This window comes from Chlorocebus sabaeus, chromosome 25 (genome assembly GCF_047675955.1).
Source record: "Chlorocebus sabaeus isolate Y175 chromosome 25, mChlSab1.0.hap1, whole genome shotgun sequence".
Taxonomy (NCBI): Eukaryota; Metazoa; Chordata; class Mammalia; order Primates; family Cercopithecidae; genus Chlorocebus; species Chlorocebus sabaeus.
In genome coordinates, this window is record NC_132928.1 from 57,388,829 (window position 1) to 57,411,935 (window position 23,107).

The 23,107-nt window shown below is 38.1% G+C and overlaps 1 protein-coding gene across 7 annotated transcripts in view; it reads right to left on the reverse strand.

The window, feature by feature from the left end:
• DNM3 (dynamin 3) overlaps positions 1 to 23,107 on the reverse strand; it is a 568,793-nt gene that overhangs the window by 95,221 nt on the left and 450,465 nt on the right. For all 7 annotated transcript variants that reach the window (XR_012091293.1, XM_007989500.3, XM_007989506.3 and 4 more), the window contains one exon: positions 11,759 to 11,870. Coding sequence is in view for 6 of the 7 variants with exons in the window: in XM_007989500.3 (XP_007987691.2) it covers positions 11,759 to 11,870 (112 nt within the window). In the remaining variant the exon portion in view is untranslated. The remainder of the gene's footprint in view (positions 1 to 11,758; positions 11,871 to 23,107) is intronic.

The following is a 23,107-nucleotide window of genomic DNA, read 5'->3' on the forward strand; positions in this document are numbered from 1 at the left end:
ATTCTGAAAATAACATTCTGATTTACATTTGTACTCAAGAAATAAGTTTAAAAAACAAAATAACCTCCCTTTTTCTGTATATATTTGTTCATATTCCCAGAGCTGACTCAGGGTGTCCTGGATTCTGGTCTTTCTAGTGAAGACATTGACTTGGAATCTGTGGTCCAGGGAAACCCATCTTAGGAGGAGATAGATAGACTCTACCCTGAGCAATTTAGGAAATCACTATGCCAACAGGAAAACATTTTCAAAGGGAAAAATAAGTAATAGGCCTGGAAGGAAAATTTTTCCTGAGCAACTGTGATCTCCTCACAAAAGGAAAATTTGCTTTTCAAGGAGAAATAACAACATACATATGATTGTGCAGGAAGAATGTGAACCTAGATGTTTTGTTCCATCAAGCATTCATAATGTGAATCTAAATGCACATCTATTGTAGAAGTTAGTTTTCTTGGAGTTTAGAGGATTAGCTCCCAAACTTTAAATTTAGTTTAAAGATGGATGAAGCAGATCAATTTGGCTGTCATTGAGAAAACAAACAGCAGGATTGTTCCATATACCCCAGGTTATATGTATGTGTGCACATGTGCGTGCACTACACTTAATGTATGTGGAAAGATGAATCTATCCTGCTCATCTAAAAAAACATTAGTTTGAGCAGACTTCATTTTATTTAGAGTCTGTTTAATAGCAATAAATACTAAAATACCATGCACTAGATAAACAATTAGCCTTTGCAAGTCTAAAATGAGTCACACTTTACAGCTGGCTCACGTATATAGTAGGCAACAATTCAGGTATGTTGCCTTGGGGACAACTCAGAACAAGCATTCCAGCATGGGAGGAAAAAGGAATCTCATATTCTCCTTTTGAAGAATCCAGATCTATACTCTGGAGACAGCACAGCTTGTATTCCAGTGTTTTCCATTTATACTGAAATTCTAAGCTACAGGAAAATAACATGCAGATGTGCTGTTTGTGATTTGAAGAGTTTGTGTGTATGTGTGTGTGTTTGTGTGTGTGTGCCAGAGTCTATAGTCAGTATAATGATCATATTTAACAAGTATAAGCATTATATTTTCCACAAACTATCACTTATTCATAACAATTAAAAATAAGGCATGGGGCAATAAATACCAGCACCTCCAAAGTACTCACTCTTTAATTCAAAATCAAAACAGTAAGTGCTTGTATCTTTGATACTCTTCAACTAACATTAGCCCTCTAACCAGCACCCAAAGCTGTCCTCACAGCACATGCGCAAGTGTTCAGCTACAGATGGTAACTGAGGGCACCTGGAGAACCTGAAGAGCCTTCTGCATCATCCTAGGGAAACCCTTAATGAACCGTAATTTAAAATTTTTGAATTTTCTCATTGTATTTAGTGACTTGAAAATCAGTAAACTGTATTAAACTGAATATTTTATTTTATCCAGAAAAACTTAATCAAATAGGACACAACAAATGGATGGCTTCTGGTAAGGAGAAGTGGATTTCTTTTTGTGTGTGTGTTGTGGGGGATAAATTTTACAAACATTCTTAACTCATCAATGAATCCACTAGTGAAAGAGACAAATCCTAAATGCTTTTTGAGTGGTCTGAGAGTTAGCACCTCCCCCAGATGTCAGCAGCTGGCTCCCTGGTCTTCAGCATGCACAGGCTCCCTATTAGTGCACTCACAATTAGTCCAGGGTACTTTTTAAAGTTTTGTTTTGTTTTGCTTGCAAATAAGAAATGCAGCACAGGCTGGGTGCGGTGGCTCACGCCTGTAATCCCAGCACTTTGAGAGGCCGAGGCAGGTGGATCACGAGGTCGGGAGATGGAGACTATCCTGGCAAACACGGTGAAACCCCGTCTCTACTAAAAGTACAAAAAATTAGCAGGGCATGGTGGCGGGTGCCTTTAGTCCCAGCTACTCGGGAGGATGAGGCAGGAGAATGGCGTGAATCCTGGAGGCAGAGCTTGCAGTGAGCCAAGATTGTGCCACTGCACTCCAGCCTGGGCAGAGCGAGACTCTGTCTCAAAAAAAAAAAAAAAAAAAAAAAGAAGAAGAAGAAGAAGAAAAAGAAATGCAGAACAAGAAATTTCAGACAGAGACTCAGTGCAATACAAATGACCAGGATTAGACATACGCACTATTCAATAATTGAAATATATTTTATGGTATAAGAACTAAAAATATTGTTTTTATATTTTTTCCAAATGTCTTTTCAAAGAGTGGTAGTTATAAATATCAGCCATTACTTTGTGGAAGAAATCTTTAATCAATTTCAAAAGTTACCTGCTGTTTTTAAAATTCATACTATAAGTCGGCTGAGTTCACCTCTTTACTCCTTCACAAATGCCTGTCTTGTGCTTTTCTGGTAATACTTTAACTTTATTAAATGTTATTACTTGGGTTATAAGCAGTTATATCAAGATATAAATTTATAAAGCAACACATTTTCAATACCAACCATCTACGTCAACTTATTCCATAATAGCACATTCCATCAAATTAAACTGCGAAAGATTTCCCACATTTGTTTTACATTCTATATGTATGGCTTATGAACAGAAATTTTAATGAATTCCAGCTGGTTTGAATATGCTGGCCAACTCTTATATAACAGATTCTTTTCAATTCTTATTGTATTCAATGAGGCCCATTTTAAGTGGGCCACCTGGTAGGATGAAGCACTAATATATCTCCATAGAAAAAATGAGAAAACAAATCACCCAGCTAAATGTAAGACCATCTTCTCAAACTACATTACTATTATATTTCTAATATAAGTGAGAAATAGTTCTAATCTTTTGGAAAAGTTGAATTAAAATTTAAACAAACTAGCAACTCTATGATCTATTAAATTGCTCATTGATCTATATGACAATATTAGAAAAATTTCCACCATTCCTGTGTGTTGCCTGGTTTCACAAAGCTATCATACACATTTCGGCCACCCCCTGCATTCCCCACACCCGCCTGCTTCCATCCAGCTGGAAGACATCAAGGGCACAGAAGCCAAGTGAAATGTTGACCCCACCCTCCTCTATCCATTTTAAGGCACCTTCAAAGCCAGAACACTGATCTAGTTCAGTTTCGTCAACAAAGCCAGCCATACTGCTATTTAAGACTCCAGTTTGGGGTTTTTGTAACTGCACATTAACATAAGAGCTTTGAGTTTTAGTCAAAAATTTCAGCTGCACTGAATTTCATCAGATTGCTCTACCCTTTCTGCAGAAGAGTCCTCATTATTAAATCTTCAAAATCCTTACTCTCAGTGTGGGAGCTCTTTCCTTACAATGTCAACCTCTCTGAACTAGCCAATAACCAACCCTGAAGGACAGAATGCTTCCCTTCCCAAAAGTCAAAACAGAACAGTCATTATGGTAGTGCAAATGCACATTTTCCCCTAAATTTGCACACCCCATATAATTCATGCACTGTAACAGATGACAGTCATTCCAGCATGCACAGCAACACTATTGTCAAGACATGCAGGAGCGGAGCAGAGGCTGGGGGCACAGAAGAGCTGCAAGAGGACAAATAACTTACTTTGTTGTTCCCCTGTGTGTGTAGACGCAAGGAAAAGAAAGAGAAATATGTTAAACAGAAATTTATTTTAAATTTATGAGGGTTTTTTTCTTCTTTCTCTGGATATTAAAAAAATAAAATGATGAGGTTTTTCTTGCTAGAGCGAAATCAAAGCAAATGATTTAACTATTCACTGACATCTCATACATACACATACAGCATCCGCGGAGCTCATGGACAAGTCAGAGAATCCACATAGGTTACATGAAATCATACGTTTATAACAGCGGAAAATTATGACAGTTCCCCCTTTCTTTCTATTTGGAATACTTGGGGTATGGGAACATGGCCAGAAAGAATTGGTTTGAATCAGTAATAAGTGAACTGTTAGCATGAAAGGCAGAGCATTTTGTGTGCCAGCTTGCCCTTTCCTGACAGCTCCTCCTCCAACATGCCAAGCAGTGGAAAATTTCATCAGCCAGTGCATTTTTAAACAAACACTGCATCCTTGGTTTCAAAGAAGGTGGAAAAAAGAAAAAAAAAAAAAGAAGGAAAAGAGAGCAGAGGAAAGGAGTGGGTGGTTCTGGGGAGACAGGGTAAGCAGACCAAGTGACGACCTCCATCTGGACCATTCCTTTATTTTGTAAATTATGAGTTTTGCCTTAGGTTGGCATGGGAAGCAAGGACTGTATAGTGGGGACGCTGCCAAAACAAACATGAGTCCACACTCAAGAAATGGGTCTGGAAAGGTTAGTCACAAACATGTAGTCATTTCTAAAAGCGACTCTCTGGGTAAAGACACAGAACCGCGAGCAGCAGGCGGCAGGGCAAATGGCTCTCCTGTTTCAACCCTGAGCTGCAAGAGTATGATTTATATCAAACAATTTAACTCACATATGGCCTAAAAAAATAAGACGGTGATTCATTACTCCCGGGGCAGCCCGAGTCCTCACAAGGTCAGATCCTGTGGGGGAGACGTGATGGGATATGGGCCGGGAACAGATCTGAACTCTTCTCACAAGGGGCCCAGAAGGAATTTCTCGCTGAGACACAGGGTGGAAGAGAGCTGTGAATAAAGTGTGTGCATCTGTGGAGACCTAGAACCGGGTGGAGTCACAGGTCTGGCTGCAGATCTGGCATTTAGTTTTAAGTTGAGGATGCGGAGGGGGAAATAATATATACAGATATTTTCTGGAGAGCAATAAGGAAATGATCCCAGGAGAGTATGTTTTCTGGAGAACAATGCCAATTCACGATCTAGGCAAATGCCCAATCCAGGGACCATCATATTTAATAAAGAAAATGTAAATTTAAAGACACTGATAAAGTAGTGAAGAGAAGTTTCTTGGCATTGTGAGTTGCTATGATATAACCGTTAACACACTGGCTTATCTGAGACATAAATAATGGCATGAGAATGAATGAAGGGAAAAAAAGAGTCCTTTTTAAAAATGATGCCAACTGTTCAATAAGGCAATAAAGATCCCCACTAGGAATTTTACCAGGAATAAAAGTCTATTTTAGAGAATAATGGGACCCTGGTTCTCCAAAGAAGTGCAATATTGCTGAAAATACCTCAAACAGATGGAGTTTATTGCATTCCACAGCAGTGCAGCTTTTGATCTACCAAATAAGTTTCAGGAGTTCAACCAAGTATTTTTGCACATTAGGGAATGACTGGCTTCCCCACTCGATGGCAGATGGTTCTGTTTGTAGTGGCAACAATGATGTCACAGAGTAGGAGGCCTTAATCCTTAAATACAAGAAACACACAAGCGGAGGACGTGGTGTGGCTTGGCCATTTCTTGTTTCATTCAATCATTTCCCAACTGTCTATTCTGAGAGAGGCATAACAGTCATGAATGGTGAAATGTAAATGCTTTATAATTCCCTTCACTGCTCTGTGTGGCAGCAATTTATGTTTAGATCCCTGAAAGCACTTCATTGAAGAAAAACTAAGACTCTTCAGAATTGGTCATGCAGCTCTTCTAAGTTCTGCTAAAAATGCTACGAACAAAGTTATGCGTTGGGTGCTAAGTACCGGGCATTTTAAGTCTTGCATTATTAGACTGCTGAAAAAATGCAAATAAGGGGTCATCACCACTTTAATAAATATGTATGCAGGTCTGTGACCATTCCTCTTCTTCTCCTACAATAACATAGAGACTTTTTCTCCTGTTATTTGACACAGAGAAAAATTCACTTTCAGAGTTTGTCCAAGAGGAATTTCTGACGTTTCAAAAGGACTGCATTGTAAAGTGGTTTCAATCTGCAAAGCAGACCTAAGAGCATGAGTTATGGCTGGGAGAGTCCTGAGTTCAGAAGGAATGGTGAAGTTCCAGGGTGATTCACTTCCTGCCATCATTTTTAATCTCTTAAGAAAAATACACGATAGGGGAAGACCACTTATATACACAGCTAATAAAACCTCTTTAAAAGCTCTGAGGTGTCAGACTTAGTAAATATGCAAAACTGGATTTGCACCAAATTTGTTTCCAGGACATTGTTTCAGACTTCCTACCAGTAAGCGGGCATCTGAGAGCAGGCTTGTGAATTCTCAGCTCCTGACAGCCTCTCTGCTCACTCCTGACTGACTGATGGAGGCTGGCCTGTCATCAGCCTCCATCAGATCTCCCTTTAAACAACTCAGCTTGCTTAGCCAATAGATGGGAAATTCTCCTTCACACACCCAAACCCAACTGATAGTTTTCTAAGAGAAGGGAAGTAATACTTAATTGGGAATTACAGCTTCATGGACACAATGATTTTAAATAATAAAAAGATCATTGTTCCACTCCCACTTATGAGTAAGAACATGCAGTGTTTGGTTTTCTGTTGTTGTGTTAGTTTGCTGAGAATGAAGGTTTCCAGCTTCATCCATGTCCCTGCAAACAACATGAACTCATCCTTTTTTATGGCTGCATAGTATTCCATGGTGTATATGTGCTACATTTTCTTTATCCAGTCTATCATTGATGGGCATTTGGGTTGGTCCCAAGTCTTTGCTTTTGTGAACAGTGTTGCAGTAAACATATGTGTACATGTATCTTTATAGTAGAATTATTTATAATCCTTTGGGTATATGTCCAGTAATGGGATTGCTGGGTCAAATAGTATTTCTGGTTCTAGATCCTTGAGGAATCGCCACACTATCTTCCACAATAGTTGAACTAATTTACACTCCCACCAACAGTGTAAACAAGGAGGGGAACATCACACACTGGGGCCTATCGGGGGGTGGGGGGCTAGGGGAGGGATAGCATTAGGAGAAATACCTAATGTAGATGACTAGCTGATGGGTACAGCAAATCACCTTGGCACATATATACCTATGTAACAAACCTGCACGTTCTGCACATGTATCCTAGAACTTAAAGTGTAATAAATAAATAAATAAAGGCTATGAGACATTGAACACATTCACCCAGTTGAAGGCACTGAACTAGTTGTGATGCAGAAGAACCTCCATTTAATCCTATAAAATCACTCTGAGGAAGGCATTAAGTTGAGTTTAGAGAAGAATCAACAATTGGAAGGTTAAGTAAGTTGCCTGAGCCACATGGCTAGTAAATGGTGGGCTAAGGCTTCAACTGTGAGTGGATTTGACTGGAAGTCTACCTCATTCCATGGCACACATTATGTTTCAAGGAATTTAAATTTGGAATTCTTTCATGTTTTATATAATTTAAATATTGTAAGCCAACAAAACTGTGCCAGAAAAGTCAGTTGTTTGTTATATCATGTTCTTTAGATATTTAATCAAATTCACATTTATTTATAATAACATATGTAGGAAAAATTTATGTACATGTGTCAATAAAATAATCCTTTAAAAGTTGTCTGATTGTAGCCTCTTATGACTGATACACAAACACATACACACACAATACAGATTGATTATATTTCAGTCTCATCTGTGAAAATAACTATTAATGAATTACATTAGAGACATCTTTACTTTGAAACTGGATAACGTCCTACATATTTTCTTAATGATATCAAATTTTACAATGGTTGTAATTTCAATTTAGTGACCACAGAAAATAGAAATGGAAAAAATAAAATTCTGCTAAATCCAAATTCAGATTTAAATACAGTTTTAAAATATTGTGGCTGCTCAGAAATATCAGGTGACTGGTAGAATGCTAAGTCGGTGGCTCAGAGGAAGTTATGTGTAAATTTACAGAGCAAGTCAGTAGCCTGAATCCAGGACTCCTCATTTAGAGCCATAGATGCCACTACTCAGACAAAAATTCTACATTTTGCTTTGGATCCAGAAAGATGAAAGAGAGTAAAAGTAACTAGAAAATCCATATGGAAAAATAGTAGGGCTGTTGTATTTTATACAGATATCCACTGTAGTTCTTATCATATTGTCGAGCATTTATTTGCATCTTTCTCTTTCACTAGGCTTAGAATTCCTATTAAGTAGGAATTTCATCTTTTTAATCTTTGAATCTGTAGAGTCCACTTTAATAGTGATGGATGAAGGGAAAGAAAGAAGGGAGGAAAGGGGATGGAAGGGAAGGAAAGAAAGAAAATTTTGGAAAACCCCAAGATAAATAACTTAAGAGACAAAAGAAACAGGGGAGCAGAAGATTTTGATTTGAGTGACATAAAACCATTTCATTACTTGGACGTGATGAATAAAAATATATATGAGAATGTTATTTTTTAAAGTGTCCATATATAACCTTACTAGAAAATAAGATCTGTCTAAAACAGCATTTCATTCAAATTTGGGTTATGGCTATTTATCTAATGATGTCAAACTTACACAATTTTTTAAAATGATCTATATAGAGATTTCTTTCCAGTCAAAATAGAAGTATCTTGTGCAGAAAGCAGAACTTTCTAAGTTTAGACTCATGTCCATGCATGACACATAAATGTTTCATTATTAGGGTAGCAACTGACTGATTTGTAGACTCAATGGCTTATTGATATGAAAGCAAAATCATACTACTTAGACATTCTAAAAATTTACATAGACAAAGGCATCTGTTATTAGGTTATTCTAAATTAGGAATAACTACCTAAAAATAATTTCCTTCCCCGAAATATAAGTGAGTGTTCACAAAATAGAAACTTCAGATAAGCATTCTAGTTAATTTCATCAGTTAGCTGCCATTTAAATATCTGAAAGTTAAGCAATTATGTAATATGACCTGTAGGACTACATTGTGCATAAGAAATGCAAATATTGTTTATGATAAAAACTGAGAAAAGGCAACATCATTGCATACTGCTAAATTTAATTTCCTGTGTTGCCTTTGGTATGTACTAAAAGTTCCTTTGTCTTGATCTTCTAAGCAATTGTACCAAATATGTGTTTACAAACAAATAAAAATGATATAAAAAGAATCAAAACAGATTATGTAGTGAGATTTGCTTAAAATTCAGTATTCTAATTAAAAATAGAAAATATTTGTCTTTTTGATGTAGAGCTATGAATACATAAAAATCCAGCCAGTTTACTGGGAGATGAATAACTGATTTTCTAGGACAGTTTTTCCTTCATAAGAGACTCATTATAAGTTTTTGTTTTTGTTTTTGAGACAGGGTATCATTCTGTCACCCAGGCTGGAGTGAGGTGGCATGAACACTGTAGTCTGGACCTCCCAGGCTCAAGCAATCCTTTTCTCCCTCGTAGCTGGGATCACAGGTGTGTGCCACCATGCCTGGCTAAGCATTATTTTTGTTTAAATAGCAAACTTGTCTAGTGCATTTAAAAGAGGTTTAATTTACAAAATCATGACTTAACAAAACATTTTCGCAAACATTATAGTTGCATGTTAAGGCAGACACACGCACGCGTGCACACACACACACACACACACACACACAAATAACCAAGCATACAAGCATATTTGGAAGACAGAAAATAATAAAGCGTTTATAATCTCACTGGGCTACATGATAATATTCACAGCATTTCAACCTTCCCCTAGCTGTTAAAGAAAGTCGTTTTGATGAAAATATTCATAATAAGAATCATAATAATTATAATTATAGATGAAAATGTAGTGCTTACTTGTACCTGCCCTGTTCAATGCTTTCCCTGCATTATCTCATTTAATCCTATCAACTGCCCTGTAAAAGACTACTGTTATCTTCATCTCAGAAACGAGAATCTTGAAATGTGAAAAGGCTAGGTAACCTGCCCAAGACTTCACAGCTTGAAGGAAGCACCTGGAATGTAAATATAGGCGGTGTGACACAACACCCCATGCTTGAACCCACATGCTTTACTACCTCTCACCATTTCCAACCATAATGAGCTTTTAAATACATAAATCTTATGTCACTAAGTGACTTGAAACCTAGTAGTGACTTCCATCTCACTCAGAATAAAATTCAAAAGACTCGTCCCTTCCTTCAAGGTCTATATCACCTGCTCCCTGATACCTTTCTTCGTTAACCAACTACCACCTTTGTCTTCCCTCACAGTGTTCCAGACACACTGGCCTTGGTGCTCCTCTAAGACTCTGAGCTTGGTTTCGCACTGGCTATCCTCTGCCAAGAGTGCTCTTCTTCAGACTTCCAGATCCTTTACTCCCTCCCTTCTTTAAAGAGCCTGCTCAAATGTCAACTCTTCGAAGAAGCCTTCCCTCATCACCTTGACTAAAATAAAGCTCACCTGCCCCTTACTCTCACTGTCTGTCCCTTTAACTTACTTAACATTTTATAGAACTTATCGCTATCTTAAATAATGGTGCACAATTATCATTATTCACTCCCTTGTTTAATGTCTGCTTCAGCGTGGGCAGAACCTTATTGCTATTGTTCACCTCTGTATCACCAGTGCCAGGAATGGCAGCTGGCAAAAAGCATATGCCCCAAAGGTTTGTGTGGAATGAATTAATAAAAAATTAGGTATATGTACATTTTTAATATAGAACATTTGTAAAATTAAACACACTACCATCAATGGATAGGGAAGAGTAATAAGTGATAGAGTTAAAAACAAAAGTAAAAGTGGTACTGTGATGTTGAATGACTTCTCACATGTAGTATTGAGTGGTACATATCTATGCAAATATCTATGCATGTAACACAAGAACAACTCGACAACAATTATGAAAATCATATATGAATGCTTCTGTACTCCTGGCTATTGACAGGAAAGCATCTAGTTTAACTTCCATTTGGAGAGCACAAAGCATATTGTGGGAAGTTCATTGTTTTACGTGCCAAACAGGTATAGGATGACAAGTATAGCATGGAATGGCGTAAAGAGGTCTATGTGTGAGTTAAAATAACTGTGGTCAGCCCTGAAAACCCCCTAGAAATACCTTAATTGTCCTATGTTTCACCCATATCTCAGACTTTCTCTTGAAAAGACTCTCTCCCTATTTTGAACCTAAAAAGGACCCAACTCATGCATGATCATTCCTATAAACTGATCGAGAGCCAAGTAGGCACCTCAGGAGTTAAGCTGAAGTAAATCCCCAAGGCTTAGTCTCAGTACGTTAGTTCCAGGGAGAAACCTGGACAATCTGGAGATTCAGGAGGAAGCAGCAAGTGGAGAGGTCCATTCAGTGGCAGAGTCTGTTTAATGGCGGGTGTACATATGTTGGGTAGGACTTCTGTTTAAATTTGGACTAGACTGTGTAATATTACATTTTCCAAAGAACACAAAGAAAAGGTCTGTTTATTAACTTGAATGAGAGAAGTGTCTTAAAGACACGCGAAGCATATTAATAAAGATAAGTGGAAAAAGGAATATATTTCTTTTTGTTCTTTCACACTCATGAGGACATTAAACAGAGTTTGCACACAGATATAATTATGGATGCAGGGAATACAGACATAATGAAAGGGGATAGATTTTTATTAAAATGAGTATATTTTAAGCAAGTCAAAATGTTGCTGTTATGACTGATGATATACTGATTGTATTAATACCATGATAAGTATGAAATAGCATACAGAGAAAAACGAAATTTTAAAATAAAACAAAAAACTTTGCACTGGGCTGAGACTGCATATATTGTGTTTTATGGCTGAGTAGGACATTTTCTTTAACAAATATACTGATTAACTTCTTCAAATAGAAATCTAATAGGGAAAAAGCATTGTTAAAAAATATAAAAAGAGTAAACGAAGTATCAGTTAAAAGTGTGACGAATTAATTAAGTCAGTAAGAAAACTAGTTTCTCCAGTATATGGTATGTAGGATTAATATTTTCTTAAGCATAACTAACAATAATTTTTAAATAAGAGACAGATCCAACTTACTACTGATTTATCAGGATAGACCCCCGCTCTTAGCAGAGATGCCTTCCAGCTGTCGACATCCTCCTGGGAATCACATGCCAGCTCAAGGAAGCGATAGTCTTTGTATACATTCCTGGAGTTAAAAAAAAAAAAAAAAATCATGCTTTTAGTTTGAACCAAATTCAAAGTCATTTTATGTTGCTGTAGATGATGACGATATAAGTGACAATCCAAACGGTTTCTGACAGTCACTGGTGGAAAACAAAAATGACTCTTACTTTAAAATAGTTAGTGAATTTCTACATGTATTTACAATATAATTTTTTAAAAATTACATTACAAAGCTCAGAGTTATCTGTACTGCTACAAAATTAAAAAGTAAATACAAATGTATTAAATATTATACACTGGGTGTGAACTGATGGGAATTTGTGCTGTGGGGAAGGAATTGCTATCGCTCAGCAGCTAGATCAATTCTCTGAAGATATTTTACGAGTCTAAATGACTAAATAGCTCATAAAACTTTAAGATGCATGGCAATAATCTTATAAACCTAAAAGACAATGCCAGATGCAAAACAGAAATGCTCATTAAATTGTGAAAAGGAAAGACTGATAACCAGTGTTTAATAGGGTGAGGTGCCAGTGAAGTGCATATTTATAACTGGGACAGTATTTTCCTTTTATATTTCTTTTCCTGATAATACATAAAATGCAATACATGCCCATTTTTAAATATTTGGAAAGTAGAGAAAAGAATTAAAATGGTAACAATTATCCAGCTTCCACAGCCTAGAGATAACCTTCTTTTCTTTTTTTTTTTTTTTTGAGACGGAGTATCGCTCTGTCGCCCAGGCTGGAGCAGTGGCGCAATCTCGGCTCACTGCAAGCTCCGCCTCCCGGGTTCACGCCATTCTCCTACCTCAGCCTCCCGAGTAGCTGGGACTACAGGCGCCCGCCACTGCGCCCGGCTAATTTTTTTCTCTTTTTTGGTAGAGACGGGGTTTCACCATGGTCTCGATCTCCTGACCTTGTGATCCGCCCGCCTCGGCCTCCCAAAGTGCTGGGATTACAGGCGTGGTTTTCTGTCCTTGTGATAATTTGCTCAGATTGATGGTTTCCAGCTTCATCCATGTCCTTGCAAATGACGTGAACTTATCCTTTGTTATGGCTGCATAGTATTCTATGGTGTATATGTGCCACATTTTCTTAAGCCAGTCTATCACTGATGGACATTTGGGTTGGTACCAAGTCTTTGCTACTCTAAACAGTGCTGCAATAAACATATGTGTGCATGTGTCTTTATAGTAGCATGATTTATAATCTTTTGGGTATATACCCAGTAATGGGATGGCTGGGTCAAATGGTATTTCTAGTTCTAGATCCTTGAGGAATCGCCATACTGTCTTCCACAATGGTTGGACTAGTTTACACTCCCATCAACAATGTAAAAGCATTCCTATTTCTCCACAACTCCTCCAGTATCTGTTGTTTCCTGACTTTATTGATTGCCATTCTAACTGGTGTGAGGTGGTATCTCATTGTGGTTTTAATTTGCATTGCCTCATGACCAGTGATGATGAGCATTTTTTTCATGTGTCTGCATAAATGTCTTCTTTTGAGAAATATCTGTTCATATGCTTTGCCTACTTTTTGATGGGGTTGTTCTTTTCTTAAACTTGTTTAAGTTCTTTGTAGATTCTGGATATTAGCCCTTTGCCAAATGGGTAGATTGCAAAATTTTTCTCCCATTCTGTAGGTTGCCTGTTCAGTATGATGGTAGTTTCTTTTGTAGTACAGAAGCTCTTTAGTTTAATTAGATCCTATTTGTCAATTTTGACTTTTGTGGCCATTGCTTTTGGTGTTTTAGTCACGAAGTCCTTGCCTATGCCTATGTCCTGAATGGTATTGCCTAGGTTTTCTTTTAGGGTTTTTATGGTTTTAGGTCTAACATTTAAGTATTTAATCCATTTTGAATTAAGTTTTGTATGAGGTATAAGGAAGGGATCGAATTTCAGCTTTTTACATATGGCTAGCCAGTTTTCCCAGCACCATTTATTAAATTGGGCGTACCTTCCACATTGTTTGTTTTGGTCAGGTTTGTCAAAGATCAGGTGGTTGTAGATGTGCAGTGTTATTGCTGAGGTCTCTGTTCTGTTCCATTGGTCTATATATCTGTTTGGTACCAGTACCATGCTGTTTCGGTTACTGTAGTCTTGTAGTATAGTTTGAAGTCAGGTAGTGTGATGCCTCCAGTTTTGTTCTTTTGGCATAGGATTTTCTTGGCAATGAGGGGTCTTTTTTGGTTCCATATGAACTTCAAAGTGTTTTTTTTTCCAATTCTGTGAAGAAAGTCATTGGTAGCTTGATGGGGATGGCATTGAATCTATAAACTATCTTGGGCAGTATGGCCATTTTCACAGTATTGATTCTCCCTATCCATGAGCATGGAATGTTCTTCCATTTGTTTGTGTCCTCTTTTATTTTGTTGAGCAGTGGTTTGTAGTTCTCCTTGAAGAGGTCCTTCACATCCCTTGTAAGTTGTATTCCTAGGTATTTTATTCTCTTTGAAGCAATCGTGAATGGGAGTTCCCTCTTGATTTGGCTCTCTGTTTGTTATTGGTGTATAGGTATGCTTGTGATTTTTGCACATTGATTTTGTATCCTGAGACTTTGCTGAAGTTGCTTATCAGCTTAAGGAGATTTTGGGCTGAGATGATGGGGTTTTCTGAATATACAATCATGTCATCTACAAACAGGGACAATTTGACTTCCTCCTTTCCTAACTAAATACCCTTTATTTCTTTCTCTTGCCTGATTGCCCTAGCCAGAACTTCCAACACTATGTTGAATAGGAGTGGTGAGAGAGGGCATCCCTGTCTTGTGCCAGTTTTCAAAAGGAATGCTCCTAGTTTTTGCCCATTCAGTATGATACTGGCTGTGGGTTTGTCATAAATAGCTCTTACTATTTTGAGATATGTGCCATCAATACCTAGTTAATTGAGAGTTTTTAGCATGAAGGGCTGTTGAATTTTGTCAAAGGCCTTGTCTACATCTATTGAGATAATCATGTGTTTTTTGTCTTTGGTTCTGTTTATGTGACGAATTATGTTTATGATTTGTGTATGCTGAACCAGCCTTGCATCCCACGATGAAGCCAACTTGATCATGGTGAATAAGCTTTTTGATGTGCTGCTGGATTTGGTTTGCCAGTATTTTATTGAGGATTTTCGCATTGATGTTCATCAGGGATATTGGTCTAAAATTCTCCTTTTGTGTTGTGCCTCTGCCAGGCTTTGGTATCAGGATGATGCTGGACTCATAAAATGAGTTAGGGAGGATTCCCTCTTTTCCTATTGATGGGAATAGTTTCAGAAAGAATGGTACCAGCTCCTATTTGTACCTCTGGTGAATTCGGTTATGAATCTATCTGGTTCTGGACTTTTTAAAATAGTTGGTAGGCTATTAATTATTGCCTCAATTTCAGAGCCTGTTATTGGTCTATTCAGAGATTCAACTTCTTCCTGGTTTAGTCTTAGGAGGGTGTATGTGTTCAGGAATTTATCCATTTTTTCTAGATTTTCTAGTTTATTTGCATAGAGGTGTGTATGTGTTCAGGAATTTATCCATTTTTTCTAGATTTTCTAGTTTATTTGCATAGAGGTGTTTAAAGTATTCTCTGATGGTAGTTTGTATTTCTGTGGGCTCAGTGGTGATATCTCCTTTATCATTTTTTATTGCGTCTATTTGATTCTTCTCTCTTTTCTTCTTTATTAGTCTTGCTAGTGGTCTATTAATTTTGTTGATCTTTTCAAAAAACCAGCTCCTGGATTCATTGATTTTTTTGAAGGGTATTTTGTGTCTCTATCTCCTTCAGTTCTGCTCTGATCTTAGTTATTTCTTGCCTTCTGCTAGCTTTTGAATTCGTTTGCTTTTGCTTCTCTAGTTCTTATAATTGTGATGTTAGGGTGTCAATTTTAGATCTTTCCTGCTTTCTCTTGTGGGCATTTAGTGCTACCAATTTTCCTCTACACACTCCTTTAAATGTGTCCCAGAGATTCTGGTACATTTTGTCTTTGTTCTCATTGGTTTCAAAGAACATCTTTATTTCTGCCTTCATTTTGTTATCTACATGGTAGTCATTCAGGAGCAGGTTGTTCAGTTCAAGTAGTTGTGTGGTTTTGAGGGAGTTTCTTAATCCTGAGTTCTAGTTTGATTGCACTGTGGTCTGAGGAACAGTTTGTTGTGATTTCTGTTCTTTTACATTTGCTAAGGAGTGCCTTACTTCCAACTATGTGGTCAATTTTGGAATAAGTGTGATGTGGTGATGAGAAGAATGTATATTCTGTTGATTTGGGGTAGAGAGTTCTGTAGATGTCTATTAGGTCCACTTGGTGCAGAGCTGAGTTCAAGCCCTGGATATCCTTGTTAACCTTCTGTCTCATTGATCTGTCTAATATTGACAGTGGGGTGTTAAAGTCTCCCATTATTATTGTGTAGGAGTCTAAGTCTCTTTGTAGGTCTCTAAGGACTTGCTTTACGAATCTGGGTCGCTCCTGTATTGGGTGCATATATATTTAGCATAGTTAGCTCTACTTGTTGAATTGAACCCTTTACTATTATGTAACAGCCTTCTTTGTCTCTTTTGATCTTCGTTGGTTTAAAGTCTGTTTTATCAGAGACTAGGATTGCAACTCCTGCTTTTTTTTGCTTTCCATTTGCCTGGTAGATCTTCCTCCATCCTTTTATTTTGAGCCTATGTGTGTCTCTGCACATGAGATTGGTCTCCTGCATACAGCACATTGATGGGTCTTGACTCTTTATCAAATTTTCCAGGCTGTGTCTTTTAGTTGGGGCATTTAGCCCATTTACATTTAAGGTTAATATTGTTATGTGTGACTCTGATCCTGACATTAGGATATCAGCTGGTTATTTTGCCAGTTAGTTGATGCAGTTTCTTCCTAGCATCAGTGGTCTTTACAATTTGGCATGTTTTGCAGTGGCTGGTACCGGTTGTTCCTTTCCATGTTTAGTGCTTCCTTCAGGAGCTCTTGTAAGGCAGGCCTGGTGGTGACAAAATCTGTCAGCATTTGCTTGTCTGTAAAGGATTTTATTTCTCCTTCACTTATGAATCTTAGTTTGGCTGGATATTAAATTCTTGGTTGAAAATTCTTTTCTTTAAGAATGTTGAATATTGGCCCCTGCTCTCTTCTGGCTTGTAGCGTTTCTACTGAGAGATTCGCTGTTAGTCTGATGGGCTTCCCTTTGTGGGTAACCTGACCTTTCTGTCTGGCTGCCCTTAATATTTTTTCCTTTTATTCAACCTTGGTGAATCTGACAATTATGTGTCTTGAGGTTGCTTTTCTTGAGGAATATCTTTGTGGTGTTCTCTGTATTTCCTGAATTTGAATGTTGGCTTGCCTTGCTAGCTGGGGAAGTTCTCCTGGATAATATCTTGAAGAATGTTTTCCAACCTGGTTCCATTCTCCCCATCACTTTCAGGTACACCAATCAAATGTAGATTTGGTCTTTTCACATAGTCCTATATTTCTTGGAGGCTTTGTTCATTTCTTTTTACTCTTTTTCTCTAAAGTTCTCTTCTCACTTTATTTCTTTAATTTGATCATCCATCACTAATACCCTTTCTTCCACTTTATTGAATTGGCTACTAAAGATTCTGCATGTATCACGTGGCTCTTGTGCCATGGTTTTCAGCTCCATCAGGTCATTTAAGGTCTCCTCTACACTGTTTATTCTAGTTAGCCATTCATCTAACCTTTTTTTCAAGGTTTTTAGCTTCCTTGCAATGGGTTAGAACATGCTCCTTTAGCTCAGAGAAGTTTGTTATTACCGACTTTCTGAAGCCTACTTCTGTCAGCTCATCAAAGTCATTCTCTGTCCAGTTCTGTTCTGTTGCTGGCGATGAACTGTGATCCTTTGGAGGAGAAAAGGCACTCTGGCTTTTTAGAATTTTTAACTTGTCTGCTCTGGTTTCTCCCCAGCTTTGTGGTTTTATCTCCCTTTGGTCTTTGATGTTGGTGACCTAAAGATGGGGTTTTGGTGTGGATGTCCTTTTTGTTGATGTTGATGCTATTCCTTTCTGTTTGTTAGTTTTCCTTCTAACAGTCAGGTCCCTCAGCTGCCGGTCTGCTGGAGTTTGCTGGAGGTCCACTCCAGACCCTGTTTGCCTGGGTATCACTGGTGGAGGCTGCAGAACAGCAAATATTGCTGCCCAATCCTTCCTCTGGAATCTTCATCCCAGAGGGGCACCTGCCTGTATGAAGTATCAGTCGGCCCCTACTGGGAGGTGTGTCCCAGTTAGGCTACATGGGGGAGGAGGCAGTCTGTCCATTCTCAGAGCTCAAATGCTTTGCTGGGAGAACCACTGCTCTCTTCAGAGCTGTCAGACAGGGACATTTAAGTCTGCAGAAGTTTCTGCTGCCTTTTGTTCAGCTATGCCCTGTCCCCAGAGGTGGAGTCAATAGTGGTAGCAGGCCTTGCTGAGCTGTAGTTGGCTGCGCCCAGTTAGAGCTTCCCAGCTGCTTTGTTTATCTACTCAAGCCTCAGCAATGGGGGACGCCCCTCCCCCTGCCAGGCTGCTGCCTGGCAAGTCGATTTCAGACTGCTGTGCTAGCAGTGAGCAAGGTTCTGTGAGTGTGGGACCCGCTGAGCCAGGCGTGAGATATAATCTCCTGGTATGCCATTTGTTCAGACCATTGGAAAAGCACAGTATTTAGGCAGAAATGTCCCATTTTTCCAGGTACAGTCTGTCATGCCTTCTCTTGGCTAGGAAAAGGAAATCCACCAACCCCGGGTGAGGCAATGCCCAGCCCTGCTTCGGCTCACCCTCCGTGGGCTGCACCCACTGTCCAACCAGTCCCAGTGAGATGAACCAGGTACCTCAGTTGGAAATGCAGAAATCACCCATCTTCTGCGTCAATCATGCTGGGAGGTGCAGACCAGAGCTGTTACTATTTGGCCATCTTGGAACAGGACCATAACCTTATTTTCTTATACCCTTTCGTTGTACCTATTTTTCAGATAGTTGAGGTTCTATTTCTCTCCCTCCCACCCTCCATTCCTCTCTAGTTCTCTATTATCTTGTGTCATGTTTTTTCACTTACTGTTATATCATGGTCATTTACTTATATCATTAAATTTTTATAAATATTAGATTATAGTACCATAATATTCATTCATATAAAGGTATGATGATTTAACCTTCTCCTAATATTAGATAATTAAATACTTTTAAATACTTTTCCTTTTTGGTTTGCTGTCATAAATAATACTTAAATATTTTCATCCATGAGCATTTGTCACATTTATGACTATTATTTTCTGAAGATGGATTCCTATAAATAGAGTTACAGGATCTAAAGTTTTTTGTTTTTGTTTTTTGTTAGAGACAGGATATCTCTCTGTTGCCTGAGCTGGAGTGCAGTGGCACAGTCATAGCTCACTGTAGCCTCAAACTCCTGGGCTCAAGTGATCCTTCCACCTCAGCCTCCCATGTAGCTGGGACTACAGGCACATGCCACCACACCCAACTAATTTTTCTACTTTTAGTACAGACAAGGTCTCACTGTGTTGCCAAGCTGGTCATGAACTCCTGGACTTAAGCTATCCTCCTGCCCCGACCTCCTAAAGTGCTGGAATTACAGGAGTGACCCACCATTCCCAGTCTAAAGTTATGATCATTCTTAAAAACAAACTCCCAATTACCTTTCCAGAAAAGATAGTCCAATTTAGACACACTAGCAGTATACAAGATTAACAAGCTTTCTTCTCCCTTATTCTCTCCCAAGGTGTGCTCATTTACGCCTAAGAGCCTCCATCTCCACCTAAACTCAGAAGGCCCCTGTGTTTACATCTGTCTAGACGTTCCCCAGAGTCATACTGCCTATTGACTTCTGCTTTTGAGTACTGCCAAGGAACCTTGACGTGAGAAACTGAACAGGTGATTTACAACTTGGTCTTCTTCCAATGTTCCCATTTTAGTGGTGTAATTCAGATACTTTAGGGGTATTTTGGATGCCTTTCACTCTTTATCACCTGTCTTCTATTTTACTACCTAAAAGTATCCTCTTTGAATTGTTATTATAATCACCTCTCTTTTGGACTATTATTATACAATAGCCTCCTCATTGGTCTCCCAGCATCCCATGGCCTCTTTTAACTTGCTGTCTGATTTTTATAGTTTTATATCTTACATTTAAGTCTTTAATCCATCTTGAGTTAATTTTTTATATGGTGATAGGTAAATGTCCAGCTTCATTCTTTTGCATATGACTAGCCAGTTATCCCAGTACCATCTATTGAAGAGGGAGTCCTTTCCCCATTGCTTATTTTTGTCAACTTTGTCAAAGATCAGATGGTTGTAGGTGGGGAACTTTAGAAGAAAATCTAGAAAATACCTTCCTGGACTTGATCTTGGCAAGAACTTATGACTAAATACTCTAAAGCAATTACAACAAAAATAAAAATTGACAAGAGGGACCTAATTAAACAAAAGATCTTCTAGACAGCAAAAGAAAGTATCAATAGGGTAAACAGACAACCTACAGAACGGGAGAAAATGTTTACAAACTATGCATCTAACAAAGGTCTAATATCCAGAATTTATAAGGAACTTAAATAATTCAGTAAGTGAAAAACAAATAACCCCACTAAAAAGTAGGCAAAGGACATGAACAGACACTTATCAAAAGAAGACATACAAGCAACCAAAAAACATGAAAAAATGCTCAATATTACTAATCATCAGAGTAATGCAAATCAAAACCATGATGAGGCACCATCTCACACCAGTCAGAATGGCTACGATTAAAAAGCCAAAATAACAGATGTTGGTGAGGCTGAGGAGAAAGGTGAACATTTACATGCTGTTGGTAGGAATGTAAGTTAGTTTAGCCACTGTGGAAAGCAGTTTGTAGATTTCTCAAAGAACTAAAAACAGAACTACCATTTGACCCAGCAATTCCATTACTGGGTATGTATACCCAAAGGAAAATAAATTGTTCTGCCAAAAAGACATATGTGTCTGTATGCTCATTGCAGCATTCTTCATAATAGCAAAGACATTGAATCAACCTAGGTGTCTGTTAATGGTGGACTGGATAAAGAAAATATGGTACATATACACTATGGAATACTATGCAGCCATAAAAAGAACAAAGTTATGTCCTTTGCAACAACATGGATGGAGCTAGAGGCTATTATCCTAATAATATTAATGCACAAACAGAAAACCAAATACTGCATGTTCTCACTTATAAGTGGGAGCTAAACATTGCGTACATATAGATATAAAGTTGGGAACAGTAGATACTGGGGATTACCAGATGGGGAAGGAAAAAGGGAGGAAGGATTGAAAAACCACTGACTGGATACTATGCTCACCACATGGGTAATGAGATCATTTGTACATCAAACCTCAGCATCATGTGATATACCCATGTAACAAACATGCACATATAAAATAAAATGAAATAAAATAAGTTGATGTTAAATAAATAAGTAAATTTGTTATCTGCACTAAATCCTCATGATCTTCTGAAGTAAGACACTCCAATGGCTACCTGCTATTAGGAAAAAGGCCACACTCCCTATGATGGCCCACAAAACCCCCAGGGTCTGGGCAGTCATTATGTTCCTCTTCAGTTTCTTTGACACTTTGCTCTTTCTGTGCCAGCCACCTTGGCCTTCTTTAGTTCCTCCAGTGTGTCAGATGTGTCACAGTTACTTCCAGTGCTTTTGAATATGCTGCTCTCTGCCTGCAGCTGTCTTTCCATCTCTCTTTGCACAGTTAATTCCTACTCTTTCTTGGGATTTCAACTCAGTCATCACTTTGTCAGGCATCACTTCCCTGACAGTCCTACCAGGCCAGCTCCTCTGTCATACATTATTCCCCTTTCTATTATATTTACCTTTCCTTTGTAGCACTCAACACAGTTGTGATTTCAGAATTATGCATGTGTTTTTCTTTTTATCCTTCTTTCTTTCTCTTTCTTTCCTTCCTTCCTTCCTTCTTTCTTTTTCTTTCCTTCCTTCCTTTTTTCTTTTTTTTCTTTCTCTCTTGCTTTTATATTTAGTTATTTATTTTGATTAATGTCTACCTTTTCAACTAGCCCATAAACTCCAACAGAATGAGGAATGTATCATTTTTATGTTCAACATTATATCCCCTGGGGATTCTGGGAAGATGATGGCTTAGGAGTGTTCCATTTCCTCTCCACTTCTTACTCACTTCAAACAGGTCCTCTTTTCTCAAGTCAAGCAGATACTGGGAGTGGTTCTCAGGTAGACAGGGTGTGAGCAAGACATCTGTTGTAGCACTTTCTAGCTTTAGGACAAGAACCAACAAACATCAGATTCTTGGCCGAGCTGTCTTTGATGACTGCAGGACCTTTGAGTGGGCCTGACCCTCTGGTCCTAAGAAGGTGTGGAGGGGCTAAGTTTTTCTACTCTAATGCAGAAGGCTCCCCCGAGTCTCCCACAGCAGTGCCTATTACTGGCCCATGACAATTGAGACATCTGTGCCTCCCACACTTGTGGGATCAGCCCACTCAAAGCATCCAGCAGTTGGACTTGTGCCACAATGAACAAATGAAAATTAAAGGATACCTAAAGAAGCTAACAGTCAGAGAGGGAAAGAATGAGGAAAGCAATTACAGCAGTCCGTCAATGAAGGAGAACCTTTGGGGGAAGCAGAAGACAGAAGAAAATAAGGACTTGAAGAGGCACATGAACAGCATTAAAAAAGACTTCCTAGAACTAAAAAGTCAGTTTTAAATTAAAACATTGAGTAGATAAATAGCAAGAAAGGCTGATCAGTGTTGAGACTAGAATTAGCAGCTTTGAAGGTCTAATAGAAGTGGAAAAATATAAAAAGACAGAAATGTTGAGGGTGTGGAGGAAAGACCCAGAACGTCTAACTTGTGAACAACCGGAGCTCCAGAAAACAAGAAGAGGAAGATAGAAGGAGAAAAACAATTATAAAAGACAAATTTTTTTTAAAAGAAACTTTCCCTGAGATTTAGAAAGACACAAATATGTACATCAAAAGTACAATCAGGTGGAATTAATGAGAAAAGATACAACTGAGGCATATGAAGTTCTAATAAAAAAGTATAAAAGAAAAATGTGAGAAACATACTCCCAGATAAACCTTGTATAACAGAAGGAACCAAAAGTAAAAATTATTTAGAAAGCAATAAAGATATAAACACTTCATAGCCAAAGGAGCAAAGGCTGTAGGAAAATGTATAACCTTAAATATGCTCATCATTTAGAAAAGAAGGTTGGTATTCATCTAGATAAATTATAAAATGATTTTTAAAAAACAAAATAAACCAACAGAGAGAATTAA